General features: G+C 43.8%; 2 protein-coding genes across 4 annotated transcripts; one reads left to right on the forward strand and one right to left on the reverse strand.

Moving 5' to 3' along the window:
* Positions 1-3,793: 3,793 nt before the first annotated feature.
* On the reverse strand, positions 3,794-9,497 carry LOC125543489 (tRNA(His) guanylyltransferase 2-like). Of its 2 annotated transcripts, none has more exons than XM_048706855.1 (15): positions 9,190-9,497; positions 8,662-8,800; positions 8,167-8,298; positions 7,948-7,992; positions 7,657-7,826; positions 6,949-7,034; positions 6,759-6,866; positions 6,261-6,390; positions 6,018-6,117; positions 5,790-5,921; positions 5,441-5,485; positions 5,191-5,360; positions 4,822-4,907; positions 4,625-4,732; positions 3,794-4,100 (listed from the first exon to the last, which is right to left on the reverse strand). In XM_048706855.1, exons 2-15 carry the CDS (start codon positions 8,766-8,768, stop codon positions 3,993-3,995), a joined length of 1,527 nt encoding a protein of 508 aa, XP_048562812.1. In that variant the 5' UTR covers positions 8,769-8,800; positions 9,190-9,497; the 3' UTR covers positions 3,794-3,992. The 2 variants fall into 2 exon arrangements, with proteins under 2 accessions (XP_048562812.1, XP_048562811.1); XM_048706854.1 differs by having other exon boundaries at positions 8,662-8,806; positions 9,190-9,496.
* A 127-nt stretch (positions 9,498-9,624) lies between these two features.
* Positions 9,625-14,405, forward strand: LOC125543491. Of its 2 annotated transcripts, none has more exons than XM_048706856.1 (12): positions 9,625-9,854; positions 10,823-11,006; positions 11,082-11,144; positions 11,247-11,349; positions 11,551-11,655; positions 11,732-11,805; positions 11,884-12,013; positions 12,163-12,235; positions 13,012-13,203; positions 13,547-13,676; positions 13,746-13,970; positions 14,067-14,405. In XM_048706856.1, the coding sequence occupies exons 1-12, from the start codon at positions 9,781-9,783 to the stop codon at positions 14,145-14,147; spliced, it is 1,434 nt and encodes a 477-aa protein (XP_048562813.1). In that variant the 5' UTR covers positions 9,625-9,780; the 3' UTR covers positions 14,148-14,405. The 2 variants fall into 2 exon arrangements, with proteins under 2 accessions (XP_048562813.1, XP_048562814.1); XM_048706857.1 differs by having other exon boundaries at positions 9,626-9,854; positions 13,547-13,667.
* The last annotated feature ends 4,465 nt before the right edge of the window (positions 14,406-18,870 follow it).

The raw sequence follows: 18,870 nt of genomic DNA on the forward strand, positions 1-18,870 counted from the left end.
AAAAGATGCCTACTCATACGGAAACGGCGGCGGAATTTTTTATATTTGAACAACGGGTTTGTTGTATCAAAGTAGTCCTTCCAAAGAAGGAAATGCCCGCTCTCTCGGCTGCGATTCAACGCCGAAGGTGGCCCGGAATGGAGCCACGGAACAACGGCCACTGGCTATTGAGGTGGTGATGGACCAACACGGCAGCCAATATCTCCCCCTCGTCATCGGATGGCGAATTGTCGGAGTCGCAAAGGAAATTGTGAAAAAAGAACTCATCAGCGGAGTCCATTTTGTACCTTGGCAAACTGTCGCACAACTTGCGGGCGTCGACGAAGGAGACGACCGACGAAGGGAGTCGCAGCGCGCACGGACCAGCTAGCTGCCCTACCGGCGTCCTATGAGTGGGCAGGCGTCCGACGAGCGTGACGGTGAGGATCTGGCAGGGGCGGCAAGTTGGCTTCTTGGTCGGGGGCGGCTGTGTGGTGGGGGCGCGGGGGTGGGAAGCAGTCGGCTCCCCGGCGGCAAGACGGCGGTGGCGGGCGACGTGGGAGTGGGCGGCGTTGCTGGACGAATTTGGAGGCACCGACATCTGGCAGAGTCGCCGGCAAAAATGGGCGGCGGCGTCGGCGATGAAGGAGGCAGGCGAGGGTTGCTGTTGAATGGAGGGAGGCCAATGTGTCACCGACCAGCGGGTCCGGAGGAGAAGGCGAGCGTGCGCGCGTCCACGCCGACGCAAATCCGGCTCAAAAATGGGTCAGGAATGAGTCGCCCACGGACGGAATATAAAAGCATTTAGAGCAACTCTAATGGGACCATCCATTTCGTCCGCTGCCATCCGTTTGGGTCGGCGCTCTAAACGCTTTTATATTTTTTTTACGGAGGGAGTACCCTGTAACAACGCTGATATGCATTGTGTTTACATGTCAGAGTCTTTACCAGTCTGTCTTGGAAACAAAACAGAGGGAGCTACTGTTAGGCTGGTACCTGTGGCTTTCTAGTGGCACTGATTATCCATCCATCCCGAAAGTACCTTTCTACACCTGAGCTCATATGTTCCTGGTATGAACAATAAACTAAATAAAATATAAAAACATTTCAAAAAAATTTAAAAAAAATTTATGGCATACTTTAAGAAATGTTTGTTGTGCATGCAAAAATTCATCACGAAATCGCATTCGTGAAAGTCATGGCAAAAAAAAACAAAAAAAGCTCCAAAATGCGTTTGAAAGTAACATTTACATAGTATCGATTTTGTTTTTTTACCATGCCTTCCACCAATGTCATTTAGTGATGAAATTTTGCACGCACAACAAACATTTCGTAAAGTATGCCACAAATTTTTTTCAGAATTTTTTGAAATATTTTTCTATTTTATTTATTTTACTGTTCACGGCAGCAGCATATGAGCTCAGGTATAGAAACTCCACGTCCCATCCATCTGTCCGGTTGGCTTTGCTTAAAATTGTTGGCCATTTGGTGGGGTCTGCCACTAGATTCTCTTGGGGTCTTGCATTGAGTTTAGAGGCATTGCCCGAAATTACTAATTAAGGAGTACTCGTTGCAAAGAACACTTCACTTTCCCAGGTCGCGACAAGTGGCGCATATGCAGCGCGCCACTTGTGGAGTTTTCCCTTTTTTCGTAGATCCATTTATTCAAAATGTTTTATCTCTTAAACCGTGCGTTTAAATCTTGAACTGTTTTCACCATTGGATTCCTCGCGTCGAGATCTTCAAAAGTAGACGTATTTACTTACGGCGACGAAGAATAAAACTATCGCTATATTTTTTCCTTTTCCTAGTTCTTCTTCCAAGCGCAGGATAACCCCAAGAGGTTGTGGGTTTTTTCTACCAATGGGAGCTTTCCCTTCACCGCCCCCATGGGGGTGGTCCATAGGGTTCATAACTACCCCTCTTACTACGGGGCGTTTACCTAGCCAACACTTAGATCCGGCTCTACCCAAACTTTTTTGGTTCACCCCAACATTACCCACTTGTCCGACTGTTGCTAAGCAGTTTTGGGATACTAAACGGGATTTGGCCTTATTCTTATTCCGACAGCAACAAAAAATCTTCGTCGCATATGGGCTTTTCCTAGTGTTTTACTCTTAAGTATAGTTATGGTATTCTCAGTTCAACTGTCTATTCAACAAATAAATGGAAGTTCGATCTATCAATATCTATGGTTTTGGACCGTCAATAATGATTTTTTTTTAGAATTTGGATACTTGATTGACCCACTTACTTCTATTATGTTAATACTAATTACTACTGTAGGAATCCTGGTTCTTATTTATAGTGATGGTTATATGTCTCACGATGAATCCCATGTTGATAGGTTTTGACAAACTTTTTTTTCACGAAAAAACCGGACGAAAAAATCGGGTGAAAAAACCGAACCGGGAGCACGGCTTTTTTTCCTTTCCGAAAGGCCTCTCGCAAAATCACAACCATGCCTTTCGTGGAAGCAAAACCGTGAATCTCGTGTAAGGAAAAAAACAAAAAAAGCGTTTTTTTCGTTTCCGAAAGGCACGGCCGTGACTCTCGCGAAAGCACAACCGTGCCTCTCGCGAAAGCAAAACCATGACTCTCGTGAAAGAAAAAAAACAGAAAACGCGTATTTTTTTCCCTTTCCGAGAGGCACGGCCGTAACTTTCGCGTAAGCACAACCGTGCCTCGCGCGGAAGCAAAACCATGACTCTCACGAACGAAAAAAAAAACAGAAAACGCGTTTTGTTTTTCCCTTTTCGAGAGGCACGGCCGTGACTCTCGCGAAAGAACAACCGTGCCTCTCGCGAAAGCAAAACCGTGACTCTCGCGAAAGAAAAAAAAACAGAAAACACGTTTTTTTCGTTTCCGAGAGGCACGGTCGTGACTCTCGTTAAAACACAACCATGCCTCTCGCGGAAGAAAAACCGTAACTTTCACGAAAGAAAGAAAAAGAAAACACGTTTTTTCTCGAAAAAAAATTTGAATTTTTTTTGATCGAAAAGCTAAGAAAGACCGGGGGAAAACCAAAACGTCGAAAAACCCCGAAAAAACCCGTTTAAAAAGCCGAAAACACGTGCGGAAAAATAAAAAAAAAAAACAAAATCCGAAGGAAGCGTCCAGAGCGCGACACGTGGCGAATGGCTGAGAACGCGCCAAGTGGCGCTGATCGTTGCGAGACTTTCGAAGGAGCGCTCGTTAACTAGTTGCTCCCGGCATTGCCTGGGGCTGGGAGGAAACCTGCAGAATATAAGTGTGTTCTGGCCAAGCAATTCGGTGAACGCCAAGGACCATTTACGTGCTGTTCGGTTAGCCAACCATTGCAACCCACCGATGGCCGCTTATCATTCCTGGGCTGACAAGTTTTGGCTAAAGAAAGACGGTCCATGTTTGGTTTTCGGGATCAAACAAGTCGCTCGCTATGCTGTATACATAGTATGACATACACGTATGTACGTGGATACTTCCACTTGAATCAGCACTGATGCTAACTGTCCACGATGTTCTTGCCCAACTGAAGACACGCCGCATCTCTTCATCACCTGCCAAAAGCTTCAAATGTGTGGCTGCAGCTAGGTCTCACCACGACGCCAAGATTGCAAGACCTCGGGCTAGCTGATGCTCCTCCTGGGCTAGACCCCTGCTTCTGACCAGAAGTCCTCTGGGGCTCCAGAAATGCTGCCGTATTTAGGAATGAAGACCATGACAGCCGGCTAACAATTACAAACATTTGTTCCGATTTCGAGTTATGGTGTAACCGTTTCAGGGCACCGGTAGATAAGGTTGCTGCCAAGTCCTTTGACCATTTGGGTCAAGCTTGAGTAAGTATAAAACAGTTAGTTATGTAGGTGTTCAGGGTACCTAGTACAGTGCTTATAAAACCGGTAGATAAGGTGGGGACTCTCTCCCCCCGTTGATTCCTCAAACCACAATCTACAAAACCGTGATGTTTCTAGATAAAATTCCAGAGGATGATGAGAGCTACAAATCGGCCTAGAATAAGTACATCCATATCATCATTTGTCGAAAATAGACATATGCTTTCTCCAGAAGTCAGGCCCCATGTCAACGTGGGTCACTGCCACATCCCACCCATCTCTCACGACGTCTCCGCTCACTTTCACCTGCAGCCATTTGCAGCGAGCCGTTAGCAAAGAAAGGAACTCGGATGTGATCTGAGAATCATCTTCTGCTCCAAAGCACGCCAAAAAAAGAAGGAAAAAAATTCTCCTCATATGATGGCAGCACTTCCACCTAATCACTTAAGAGTAAGACATGCATGCTTTATAAATTTGGGTGATTTTTAGCCTGTTGGACAGTATTGCTTTACTATTACTTTATTCATGCAGATGCAATGGTTTAAGAAGTTGCTCATGATCAGTATCAGTTGGAAAATGTATCCATGCATATCTCAGATGCAGTTCTTTTTCAGGCAACATGGCCTTGTTTTTTTAACAAACTGCGGATAAGGGCCGAAATGCCAGAACATTTCTTCAGTTATAGTTACCGAAAAATTACTTTGATCCTTTATGTGATGTCAGTCTTGCTTCTTAAGCATCACTATACTGTCATTTTGGTTTGCCTCATAACAATTGCAGCACAAACAACATTATTGGTGAAAATTATTCGTGAATGATGCACAAGATACCTTTTGACGATAAGTACATGAACCCTTTCGGAACATAGCGGGTTCATTGTTGTAGTTCATTTGAAATCGCTGAAAAAGCAACTCGTTCTTATCCTTTGATAATGTTCCCTTCGGAGAATATTAAAGAGTTAGGGACAAAAGATAACTAAAGAATTAATTAGGATAATTGAAAAAATATTTAAATGATGAAAGAAGACCTTTAGTATCTCATTAGCTTTGTTTTCCTCTTCTCCAGATTTCACTAACATCCAAAAGCATGTATTGTATTGGTTCCTGTTGTGACCTGCAAATTAGCGTGTAGAACAAGTCAGCTCATTTTCTTCTTATGGTTCGTTCTAACTACTAGAAGAGTCAACCCCCTGCAACAGAATATCGTTGAAGAAAAAGATACTTGGACACTGATAAGTATTCATCACAGCATAGAGCTATACAAGCACCAAATTTAATGCATTCATACTGCTGCAGACAACATATAAATTCACATATTTCATGCTGAACTGTCATCGACAAGTTCATTGACATTTTCAGTTAGTTAAAGATATGCTATGTTAGGAGGAATAACTCACATTCTGCTTGCCTCCAGGACAAATAATCACAAACGATCTTTGGTTTGGGGTAACAGAGAACTTCTGCTTCAAACTTAGGTGGCTGCACTAATTCTTTACTGGGGAAATATTCTTTCCACTTCATCATGTAAAAGGAAGTGAAGCATGATGAACATGAAGAAAGGATTAATCTGCAAAAGAAGTTGCATAATTTATCGAAGACTTGACCAGTTGAAAAGCACACTACAGGAATTCTGAAACTAATAACTACCTCTCATTTCTCTGGTACAATTCAGTGTTCTTCTGGAACACAAAGCTGCAACAATAAATAAATAAATTAATTAAAATGATCATTTGCAACAAATTTTCAGGTTTGCCATCAAACAAACCAAAAAACACCTGTCTAAATTGAATGCATCATATCTAAGCTTTTGTTGGATGGTTCACTTTGCTTACAGTTTTAACATGATACTTATATTGCCAATGTATTCAATTCAATTCACTTCTGCTGATAGGAGGAGGAAAAATTGTGCTATGTGGAAAAATATATCCTTGTTTTCTTTGTATTTTTCAAAGTTCTCTCCATACAAAAACAGATATGTTGCACGGGCATATCATACCTGTACTCGTTACTAAAACCATAACCAAAGATAATACCAGGGAATTGCTCCATCATCAAAGAAGCAGAAGCGTTCATCAAACTTAAAGCAGTCTCATCATTTGGCTTGTCAAATGAATGGATCAGCGAGAATCTAGGGAAAAGAAATTGAATTCTCCTTGTAAGTAAGACAACATAAGTATCTAGATGTATTGCCGCATGTATTTAAATATGAAAGTAGGGTCCTCACTGGTCAAATTGGCAGGCGCTGATACGAACAACGATCCAATTACAACATGGAAGCCTGTGGATGTCATCGAACTTCTTCACATACTCGTATCTATATTTCCCTTTTTCCCCGACACACAATTAGACTAATGATGTATATATCCAAAGTTGACAGGAGCTTTAGGTAAACTTCCAGTCCAGCTAAAACAAAAGTTGGCAGGAGCTGGACTGGAAGCATACCTATAACTAGAATGATTCAACTAACCTTCTTGAAGAATGTATTGATGTTTTTCCCAAAACTCAGGTCCTATGATATCTAAATTTGACACTGTAATTGCCAGCCGGATTCTTTTTATGGGATTCCCGTAGTCATCTGTTTTCACCTTTGTTTCTACCTACAGAAACATGTAGAACCCTAACATTAGTCAACAATCAGACCCACAAAAGAAATGCAGTATACGGTCTGCACACTTGATTGGTCATCATAACCTTTGATCAATATCAGACAAGGAAATGGCATTAAATGGCAACTAAGGTGCTTCAATTATCCAAGCAAACTAACGTACAGCAAAATGTTTATATGCAAAATAAAACCAGAAGAGAAATCAGAAATGCATGAATATCTCTGGCGCAAAATATGACTAGAAGCTATCATCGCCATTTGATGTATCATGCAAATAATGTTTTGTGCGATGTAAATACTTCACTGAGAATGAGCACGAACATCAATAATAATGAACTTTTGAATGCCTGACAGTGTTACCTTATCTCGATAAACACTTGATCCTTTCCGGAACATAGCCGGTTCATCCTCATAGTTGACTTGGAACTGTTGAGAAAGCAACTCATTCTTGTCCTTAGAAAATGTTCCCTACAAGAAAATAGACGGTTAAAGAGACGATTTATACAAATGCTACAAAAAGACACCTCTAACCCTAGATAATTTAGATGACCTTCAATGTTTGTTGTGCCTCTTTTTCAGTTTTTCCAGACTTCACCAACATCCAGAAGCATGTATTATAATGATTATTTATATGACCTGAAAGGCACGCATAACATTAAATATGTTAATCTTCACCCATTAATTAAAACTAGATAACACCCCACGCGTTGCTGCGGAAATTTATAGAATGTAATTAGAATATATGAGATTTTTGCCATATGAATGGTAGCAAACCTAGAGGTAAATAGAGGGTGGATGCATGCTATATTGCCTATATTGACTTGTGGCATTCAAGTTCAATTATTTGTTGCTGAAAAAAAGTAAAAAATAAAAATTGATGACGCAGAGGGCTTGTATGTGCTTCATGAGGGCTTGCATGTGGTGGGAACTGGGAAGTGGAAGAAAGTGAAAGGGTTGCTAAATCATGTGGATGGCTTGCATGTGCATTTAAATGGGAGCACTTAAGTAGCGAAGCAAAACCGGACATAGAAATCTCACTGAAGTGACACATACATACACCATATTCCTATGTTTAGGAAATGTTGCTGAAGCTTCGTAGTTTCGAGAACTTTTGGTTAATAACATACATGACATGATTTTATTGTTTTTGAGTGGAAACATGATTTTATTGTAGAGAACATCAACACACATAATTGCACAACATAAGAATATGATTATTTGTACTGGAAAAATGTTGACTGTAGTTTAAGAAGCTTACAGTCCACTTGCCTCCATGCCAAATAATCATGAATGGTTTTCATATTTGGATAGCATACAACTCGCCCATCAAAATAGGGAGGCTCCCTCAAATCTTTATTAGGAAAGAAATCTTTCCACTTCATCCCGTACAAAGATGTGAAGTAAGAAACACATAAAGACAGAATTTTGCTGCACGTATTGGTAGAGAGTCAATAACATGATGAGATTTTATAATAGAATAGTTCAAACCGTTCTGGGCATGGCAGTATCCTAATAGTGAAGGAATGAACAGATCAAATAAGGTAGGTACCTTTCTCGCCTTTGATAGAATTCTGTTTCCTCTCTGAAAACAAAACTGCAAAGCAAACAGAAAGATAACACACATAGATTATTATCCAAAGAATGAACAGAACTCTTTCAAATAGGAAGAACGGGACCTGCACAATTAAAAAAAGAGTCTGCATTCACAATGGTATTTGCATATAAATTTCATACAATTTTGTAAGTCTAACTTCAAAAAATGTTATACCTGTACTCATCGCTAACACCATAAGCAAACACTATATCAGGGAACTTCTCAAGCATAGAGGTGGCACAAGCATTCATCAATCTTAAAGCATTCTCATCATTTGGTTTCTCAAAGGCATGTATCTTCGAGAATCTAACAAAAAGATAACTGAAATTAGTGGACAACTGGAAAAAACAACAAAGATAAATATTTCTAATCTGGAGCAAGAGTGATCCCCATATGCATGTTTCCCATATGTTTATCATCACAAAAAACTCAAGCAAAAGATATTGGTGCATGAACTAGAGCAAGAATTAAGATGACAAGATGGTCGATGCAGTTGCTTAACCTAGTGACCATATCAGTGTACAGCTAGGAAGTGAGCAAAGTAAAATGAGAGCAACCAGTCTATTATAGAAAGCAGCAATCAGTTAACAGGGTTGTGGAATAAAATTAAGAAACGTACATATAAACTGGTTTCCCATTACCCTTTTAGGGGGAAGAGATGAATTATACCGGTGGAAATGGCAGCCATCGATGCGGACAACGATCCAGTTGGAGGCCGGGAGGCGGCGGTCGAACTCGAACTCCCTCTTCACATACTCATACTCGCTGTTTGCCATCACCTGACGCTACAAGAAACGTGTTCTTGGAGCTGCACCTACAGAAAATCATAGTAAAGTGGCGGTATAGATTTTTGAACTTGAGTGAAATCTGCATTGGGTTGCCAGTTTTTGTACACTTGCTATCATAAACTAGCTAAGTGCCCTGGTGACATTGTGAAAGTGGGATTGTACTAGTAAAGTTGATATTACTCCTGTCAAACACCCACCCTACCGATACATACAGGAAGTTAAGAGTAAACACGGGGACATCGGCGAATTGACGCTAGGAATCAGCAATAGGACATTGCCATGCTTTTGCTCTTTCTGTTTGAACGCTGAGCATTGAATTTCCGTTGCTCCGTTATTGGTTATACATTACAGTTGTCGTGCGGACGCATGAAAAAAGAACAGGGCATTGCAACTTGGCATGCAGACGTACCTAACCGTGTCAACCTTGCCGGGGCAGTGGAGGCCGGCGGCCGGCGGCCGGTCTAGAGCGCTTCGAATCTGGAGTCTGGAGTCGGTGTCCGTGCCGGTCACTGACCGGTGGTCTTGGATCGATTCAGAGAGAGAGGAGGCTGGGGCAGGAACTCTATAGCTGCTGCGGGAGGGCGGGGAACGCTGGCAACCACCGGAGAGGAGCCGCGACGGGCGAGGCGCGCGCCTTCACGCTGGCAGCCGAAGAAAGCGGGGAGGCCGGCGGCGGTGGTCGGCGATGTCGGGAGGACCTACTATCTGAACTTGCAGCAGTCTTTTTTATCTGAATCTCAGAAACAGAGGAGGACCTACTCATCAGGTCGCAGTCTAGCTGGGCCGTGGGCTGGGCCTCCGTTGCAGGTGCCCATGCTGGTCTGTTGCAGCTTCGCAGACAAAGCGGAGAGAGAGAGGGAGCAGCCACGGACGGCACCTCGTTCGCAGACAAAGAAGGTTTGGGAGGGCGGCAACGCAGACCCATCTCCCCCAAATCCATCCCGCGGGAGACACGAGCGTGCGAGGGAGAGAGGCCGCTGCTCGCCCTGGTCCCGGTGGGATGAAGATTGACGATCCCCTCGACTTCGAGGGGGATAACGACCCCCTCCTCACCGTCCGCCGCCCCGCCAAGAGGTACTTTCCTCCCCCCTTCGAATCCATTCCGGTCTCGTTTTCAATTTCCGCCGGTAGGTTTCGGCGGCGTGGATGGCGTGGTTCGATTAGATTCGATTTCGTATGAACATGGCGCACTTGCTGAGGTTTTCAGCACTAGGGGCGTGGATTATCTTGTTGCCGCGGGCGTTTCCTTCTACTGGGTGATTTTAGGGTTTAACACTTTTATTAGAGGCTGATGCTATCAAATGAGAATTTCCATGATTGAGTATGTTGGTGTTGATTGACCCATCTGTCGCGGTGTTAGGAGGGTGGCACCAGTAGCAGTAGCATCAGAGGCAGCAGCCTGGATCATCGAAGCAACTAGTAGTGGTGGGAAAATCTCTAGCCACAGAAAAGGAAACGATGGACTAAGCTTGAGAAAATGAAAATCAGATGTCTTGTGTACAAATAAATCAGTACCAGATGATCGACCGGTCACGCCGCTTTTCAGTAGCACTCACATTACATGGAAATTCTAATTTGATAGCATCAGCCTCTAATAAAATTGTTAAACCCTAAAATCACCAGTAGAAGCAAACGATGGACTAAGCTTGAGAAAATGAAAATCAGATGTCTTGTGAACAAATAAATCAGTATCGGATGATCGACCGGTCACACTGCTTTTTAGTAGCACTCGCATTAGAGGCAGCAACCTGTAAAATCAGAGGAAAATCTCTAGTCACGGGGAAGAAATGATGAACTAATAAGCTTGATAAAAGGCAAATTGGACGTATTGTGAACAAATCCAGTGCCCAACTATTTTGTGGTGTAAATGACAGAGCAAAAGCTTGTTTAAGTTTAATGTGTCTTTATCTGGGAGAATGCTTGGTGAAATTTTACCACCGGAGTCATCTGGCCCTGTGGTGTGCAATTCGGGTTTAACCTATCAATGATACGGCCATTCTAGCAATTTAGCTATTATTGATCAAAGTCAGTGTCCATTGCAGGAAGAAGGTTATTGAGCTGGATGATCTCGTAGAAGATTACTTTAATTCCGGTAAGGATGAGCTCAAAGCTTCTGCTGCTAAGTCTAAGGGTCGCCCCAAAGGAGACAATTCAGATGATGAAGACAAGCAGGTCAGGAAGAAGGAGATTGACTTCTGCAAATTTGTGGAGGAGTGTGAGGAGAAGGTAATTGTCAAACAAACCATATGTCCTTCTAGATCGCACCTGTTTTTTTTAATATATAGCTTACTTTACTTGAAGGCGAAAGCGATGGATCCTGGAGAGGATGTACCCCAATGGGGCCAGCAAGTTTTCGGCTGTCAGGTCAAATGGCCCTAAATTTGTTCAGTTTATCTTCAATGCTAGGTTCTGTTTTTATTTTTCTAGTTTCTACTACTAAAGTATCTTCATGAACTGTACTTGCAGAAATCACCCTCAGGTCTTAATGGCACGGGAGTTGAAAATTGCCAACTTTTGCAATCATTCTGTGGAGATAAGCAGTTAGGTTTTGATCTAGAAATTGAACGAGGTTAGTTTTGTTATGCGCGCGTAATTCTCTTATTTGACTAAGTGTGGACACTATTGCTTTGCTTGTGTTTGATTTAACCCTTCTGTTTCTCATTGTGCCACCATGACTGTTTTTTTTTTTGTATCTAGTTATGTTTGCTTTCAGGTTTTGGTTTTTCCTCTTGCAGATAATGTAAGCAACTTCTTAATGTTATTTATGTAGGAGAGGGCTTTTTAGAAGGCATGCTGATCAATGGATGGCTTTTGAAGTTGGTACTCCTATATGGTTCTGTTGAAGACTCTATAGCATCATGGGTGCTAACCAAGTGTAAGGATCTATGCTTAGCTCAGTTCAAAATTGTTCTTTTAGATTGCCTTGTATGCTTACCACCATTAGCCACCAGTGCTGTACTCATCCAATAAGAAGTTGCAAGATTCTGCATCTGAATTTTGGGATAGTCTCCTTTCCCTAAATGAGGTAACTGCATAATCAGTTTTCTTTTGTGTTTTTGTGTTCTGCCTTTGGCTTCTGTACATAACTTCAGATTGATTACAGGATGATAAACCATTGGTAAACTTTGGATACTTCCCAAGCTACTCTATTCTTATGGGTGCTATACTCAACTATGGATACCTACATGATGCTCCTTGCACTAAAACTTGCACCTCTGAAATTGCGGTTGCAGGTTGGTTCCATACATAATTTTCTTCCTTTCTTAATCAGTTATCACTTATGCACAACACATGTTTTTGAGTCTTTAATTTCATACTTGTGATGGTGAACATTCTGGAAATTCCATCTCCATTTCTTAACTATTTTTTCATTCATGGCCAGACACTTCAGATGGTGGTCCACCTCAAAACATCACTGCATGGTTAAGAGTTGTATCTGCTTGCTGCAAAATTAGGTAACTGGATTGTCTGATACACAGAGTATAGCTGTTTTTTGCTTGTGATTCACTTATACAAAACCTAAGATGGAACTGCCTATGTAAAGCTATTCACTATAACATTCCATTTGCCTATGAAATTCAAGATTTTCACGGCATAGTTTTGCAACAGAATGTCTAGGATAATGTATCTATTTATTTTATTTTTGCCTGTGTTGTATTTTTTTTCTGTTAAGCTTCATGCACTAGCCAACGCAACCAAAAGTCTGAACTAATGGAAAGGGCTAGATAATGCACATATACACTTCAACACCCCTCTCACGTGTGCTTGGAAAGTCAACAATGTGGGTGGACTCAGAGGTATGGCTCAAGAGGCCTATACATGGACATAAAGGGGGGCAGCAGCAATTTTTAGATAAATTGTGGAAGCCAGGATTTGAACTCAAGACCTTAGCTCCGATACCATGTTAAGCTTCATGCACTGGCCAACACAACCAAAAGTCCGAACTAATGGAAAGGGCTAGACAATCCACATATCACTTCAACACTTCCAATTCCCAGTATGATGAAAATCTCTGCCTTGAGGGGAATTTATCAATTGTCACTATTGTAGTCATGATAACATGTATAGGTGTACTGTTCCATAATGTATAACAGTGATTTATTTCTTCTAAACTGGCGTTTGTTATAGTTCATTTAATCCTTGGAGAATTTTGAAACACTGTGATGTTAGCAAATATTTGAAATAGTGATATCATCCTTTATGTTTTAATGGTCTATTTTTTTATTTACAGAAAAATGCATTCTATCTTCTCACCTTCGGAAGCGCAAGATGTCCTTGTTATTGTTATTTCCCTCTTTTTGGACCGTCGACTTGAAGGGCTGCTGCTTATTTTGGGAGATTGCCTGAATTCACTCATCTCGTACTTCAATATGAGTGAATGGGAAAGTAGCTGTCTGATGGTTGCTGAGTCAATTTCTAAGAGGTAAAAGATTCAGTGATGCCTATTATAAATTTGTAGCCCATAGTATTGTTTTGACCATAATATACATGTCCAATCAGAGAAATGCTGGAGTACTTAAACTGGGTCCTAAATAGATAAGTTTCACAGACTGCTTCTTGACAAGTACTGTGTATCATCAATGAATCTCGTTTGCTCCATTTGTGCTAATTTCTTGCATCCATGGCATATAAAGGCAGTTAAGTTGCCTGTACATTATCAGCTAATTGTATTTATTGTGTTAATTAAAGAAGCTTCCTCGAGTCGGTCCCATGGTTTTTCCACTTAGGGTGTTTGCCTCTCTGAATTCGGTTTCATAACATTGTAGGGTCAACATGGATCTTAATTGTTTAAGGCTTGTTGACTGCATTACCGGAACCAACGACCGTACCAAATTCCTAAGGAGCCAGCTGGCCCTTCAGTTGCTCAAAAATAGCTTCGGCCTTAAAGTAAGCATGGTGAGCATGTGTTCTCTGTATGAATCGCCTTGTGGCTAGTGGCGCTGACTGCATATCCTGCATATTTAGGTGGCGAATGTTGAAAGGATCCTGAAGTCGGTCACATCGATAAATGTGAAGGAGAAAGAATGCAATTTCTTTGTGCTCTACGTGCACATAGTTTTGATGGACAACCTGCTCTTCTCTAGCGACGCGTTCAGAAACAAGACCGCAATAATCGACGCTTGGCGTAATTTTCTACGGAACTGCTCGACCCAGATAGGATGCACGGACTGGAGGTTCTACGCTTCGAAGGTGCCAAAGCCTGCCTTTTTTGCTTTGTTTGAGCTGATGCATCCTTTTTTTCCTTTCCTATATATTGCTCATGAGCATATTGTTTGTTGGGTGCAGGTCCGAAACAAGGCGTCGTATCTCCTGCAAGGTGCAATGCTGAAAAGGCCTGCTGGCAGTGGTAGCATTCCTGCCAAGTGATTTGAACCAACCTACTGAAATGCCTGCTGCTGGAGAGCACGGAACCTACGCCCTGATTTACTGGCACAAGTAGTATGTTTAGGGTGAATTGTAGGCTCATTTTTTGGGTACCTGATGGGTGGCTGACAGTAGTATTCTCAGCCCATGTATAGCGTAGTCCCCAGCACTCTCAAGTCTCAACGCCACTTTTTGCAGCATAGACTTGTACTGAATATACATTATCAGCGTGTTTGGTTCAGGGGAATTAGAGACGGAAAATGGGAGTTGGGGGGTAAGGAGATTAAAAATCCACTGTTTGATTAGAGGGAATGGGAGTTTAAGTGGGAAGGGGACTGGGAGTTGAGAAAGCCAATTCCTACCAATTTCTTCCCAGGGGGTACCCTGTTAATTCGTGAGCAGAGTTCTATCCCACGCCAATTCCCATCATATGCCAAACAAGGAAACGGGAGTAAAAATCTACTTCTTATGCTTAATCCCTTCATAAATACCCTTGTGCAAACTTCCATTCTTTGCCCAAGTGTTTACCAAACACTGTATGTAGATTTGCTAGTCATATTTCTACCTTCTAACCAGCCTAGTTGATACTGTGGAGACGTGGCTGTCGGCTTGCACATCGCATCGTTTTAATGGGAACCAAGTGACTCATCTGATACCCCCTTGCATTCTACTACTATGGATGCTCATCGGGCAGAAGAAAAATGAAGACAGCGAGCCGGCCGCCGCGATCGTCGCCGGGCGGGAGTTGCTCCATCAAGGTATCAGCTGACACCTGATGAACGCAGCTGCATATGCCGGTTGGATCTGGCACGCTACTTACGCCGAACTGACCAGATTCCGAACATTGTTTTTGGAGTCGCCTGCTGGTGCACATGGGTTCCGGTGGGCGGGCAGCCAGGTGTGCGTCGCCATGCCCTCCTGCTGCTCGCTCGCTACGCGCTGCATTATTGACTCGCCCACTAGCAGCAGCGGACCTCGTTGGTGGCGGGAGCCAATGGGCCACAGACCGATGAGCCGACACGAGAGGGGTCGAACAGGTCTTGCCCAAATGCTCAGTTGCCCGGGGAGGGGACCGAGGTTGAGCCGGCAGCATCGCCATCGGTGCCTATGACCTCGTTGCGGTTTGGGTCCTTTGAGCCAGCATCAGCGCCACCTAGACTTTGGAGTGACCGGATAGAGTCTGATGATTTGTTTGAGCACACGCTACCTCTGTTGGAGTTTGAGGGGGCTGGCGGTTCTGGACACTTGGTGAGGGCCTCATCGGCGAGGGCTCTGGTTGGAGTTGGGGTGGGGGAGCCGGAGGTCGCTTCTCTTTCCCTTCATCCTCTGGTGGTCAAGGCGCCGGCGCGGATTGCTACCTGTGAGCTGGTGGGGGGGGGCGGGGGTTCGGGGCAGGAGGCCTTGACGTCTCCCCTCCATATCCCGACGCCGGTGACGTCGGTCACGTTGGGGTCGGCCAACGCCGGGGGAGGGAGCCCGAGGCAGGTGGCCTCGGCTCCTGCTACTCCGGTGGAGGCGGCGACACCTGCGCCATCTGCTGCATTGGGGGAGGGGCTGGGGCAGGAGGCCCTGGCTCCTCCTTCTTCCCCGGTGGTCTGGAGGACCGCCTCTTCTTCGCCGACAGCTCTTCCGTCTGCACAATCGGATGGGGCGGGAGGAGGGCGCGGGCAGGCGGCCCCCGTTATCCCCTCTCTGTCCGCACCGGTGGCAGTGGACCCCGGCGTGGGGCACCTGTCTGTGGGGCTTGGGAGCCCGCAGCCGCCTCCTCTGGTATCCTCGGCTGACCCTTTGAGGGACTCAGCGCCAGGTTTTACTAGGGAGGAGGTTGTTGCTTTTGGCGGGATTCCGGATCCCGTCTCGACAGGGAGACGGATGAGTGCTCGCATCCACGAGCTCCCGGAGGTGGATGATATGCAGCAGCGGTGCGCTATGAGGGCGGCCAAGCTTCAGGAGGCTGCATCATCTTCTGGTATGTCTGTCAACATATCTAACTCTTTATTGCATTTTTTTAGTGAGGAGATTATAAATAGTGCAAACCAGTTAGGAGTTTCACTAGGTACCACGGATAGTGAGATCACTAATTCGGTCAATGATCTGTTAGATTTGGAGGCGGAACGTGTCTTAGAGACTATTCGTAATCTTGCAGCAGTTAAACCGATGAATGATGATGAGATTGATGCGTTAGGGGTTAGAGTGCTAGATAATATGTGTGCGGATCTAGCACCTCCAAATCATGTGTCTGAGGACGATGATGTACCCATCGAGTATGATGCTGATAATTTAAGTGAACCCGGTTATGAGGACCGAGCGGCAGAGCCTAGTAGACCAAAACGTAAGTGGAAACGGAAGATCTATCCTGATTCCGCAGTTCGTAGGAGTGCTAGGATTCGAATCACTAAAAAATTCCATGATGAATTATGAGAGGAATCTTTTGGAATAGTAGAGGTCTGAAGGACTTGGCTAAAAGAAGGTTCCTTGCTGAGGCAGCTCTAGAGCAGAAGTTAGATTTTGTTGCTCTATCAGAGACTGGTAGAGAAAACTTTGCGCCCCAGTTTCTTTCTTCTCTTATGGGTGATTTCGATTGGCATTGCCTCCCTCCGCGAGGAAGATCGGGTGGTATCTTACTTGGTGTGAGATGCGATTCGCTTGAAGTCCGAAGTGTAGTGATGGGTGACTTCGCGGTGAAGTTTCGAGTTAGGTCTAAGATGGATGGTTTTAACTGGGCTTTGGTGGCGGTTTATGGTGCCGCACAGCCCGAGCTTAAACCGGAGTTTCTGGCGGACCTTGTTCGAATCTGTGGGTCAGAATAACTTCCAATTTTAGTTGAAGGTGATTTCAATATCATCAGAAGGAGAGAGGAGAAGAATAATGATAACTTTGACGGCAGATGGTCGTTTATGTTCAATACACATTATTGAAAGCTTGGATCTGAAGGAGATGAGCTTTCTGGTAGAAAGTTTACCTGGGCTTATGCTCTGCCAAACCCGACTTATGAAAAACTTGATCGAGTTCTTGCGAGCGTGGAGTGGGAACAAAAGTTCCCTCTGGTTACGATGCGAGCTCTCTCGAGAGGAATATCCGATCACACACCCTTGTTCGTGGACTCAGGGGAGCCAAACCACGTGGGTAACAAGAACACCTTTTCTTTCGAGATGTCATGGTTCGAACGCGAGGGGTTCTTGGACTTGATTGCCAGGGAATGGGCTAGAGGTGCAGGAGGCAAGACTGCGATCGAGCGTTGGCAGAATAAGATTAGGCATTTGAGAAGTTTCTTACGGGGTTGGGCTAAGCACCTCAGTGGTGTGTATAAGATTGAAAAGGATAGACTCCTTTCTCTCATTCAGGCCCTGGACATCAAGGCCGAATCCACTATTTTACTGCCTGCGGAGCTTCAGGTTAAAAGTGAGGCGGAGAGGAGGTTGAAAGAACTGCTCCGCGAAGAAGAATTGAAGTGGGCTTTGCGTGCTAAAGTACGCAAAGTGGTCCAAGGGGACGCGAATACTCAATTCTTCCATTTGATAGCTAATGGTAAGCACAGAAAAAAGCGTATCTTTCATCTTGAACAAGACGAGGGCACTATTTTAGGTCAGGATAACCTAAAAACATATATTACCGAATATTACAAGCAGTTATTTGGATCTCCGAAGGATAATTGTGTATCCCTCGTTGAGTCCAGGACTGAGGATGTGCCTTAGTTATCGGCTGCTGAAAATGATATTCTGGTTGCCTCGTTCTCAGAGAAGGAGGTGTTTGATGCTATTGCACAAATGAAAAACAATAAGGCTCCCGGACCGGATGGATTCCCGGCAGAGTTCTATAAAAAGTGCTGGCACATTATTAAGGGGGATTTGCTACCTATGTTCCATGATCTGTTTTCTGGACAGCTTCAGTTATTTCACTTGAATTTTGGAACTATCATACTGCTTCCCAAGAAAACGGATGCTGTGAGAATTGAGCAATTCAGGCCGATATGCCTCCTCAATGTTAGTTTCAAAATTTTCACCAAGGTAGGGACTAATAGGCTCACACAGATTGCGCATTCTGTGATGCAACAGTCCCAAACTGCTTTCATGCCGGACAGAAATATCCTTGAAGGGGTGGTCGTCCTGCATGAAACGCTCCATGAAATCCATTCCAAAAAATTAGATGGAGTAATTTTTAAGGTGGATTTCGAGAAAGCGTACGATAAGATCAAATGGCCATTCCTCCAATAGTCATTGCGTATGAAAGGTTTTGATGAAGCCTGGCGCCGACAGGTTGAATTTTTTACGCAAAAAGGTAGTGTGGGAATTAAAGTTAATGATGATATAGATCATTACTTCCAGACACATAAAGGCCTAAGACAAGGAGATCCGATGTCCCCTATCCTGTTTAACATTGTGGTGGATATGTTAGCAATTTTGATAGGAAGAGCTAAGGAAAATGGTCAAGTAGGTGGATTGGTACCTCATCTCGTTGATGGAGGTGTATCCATCCTTCAGTACGCTGATGATACAATTATCTTTATGGAGCATGACTTGGCCAAGGCGAGAAATATGAAGCTTGTGTTATGCCTATTTGAACAATTGACCGGGTTAAAGATTAACTTTCATAAGAGCGAGCTGTTCTATTTTGGTAGAGCCAAAGACGAACAAGACGCTTATACGCAATTGTTTGGATGCGAGTTGGGAGAGTTACCCTTCTCTTACCTGGGTATTCCAATCCACCATCGTAGGCTGACAAACAA

This window comes from Triticum urartu, chromosome 3 (genome assembly GCF_003073215.2).
Source record: "Triticum urartu cultivar G1812 chromosome 3, Tu2.1, whole genome shotgun sequence".
In the NCBI taxonomy this organism is placed as follows: domain Eukaryota; kingdom Viridiplantae; phylum Streptophyta; class Magnoliopsida; order Poales; family Poaceae; genus Triticum; species Triticum urartu.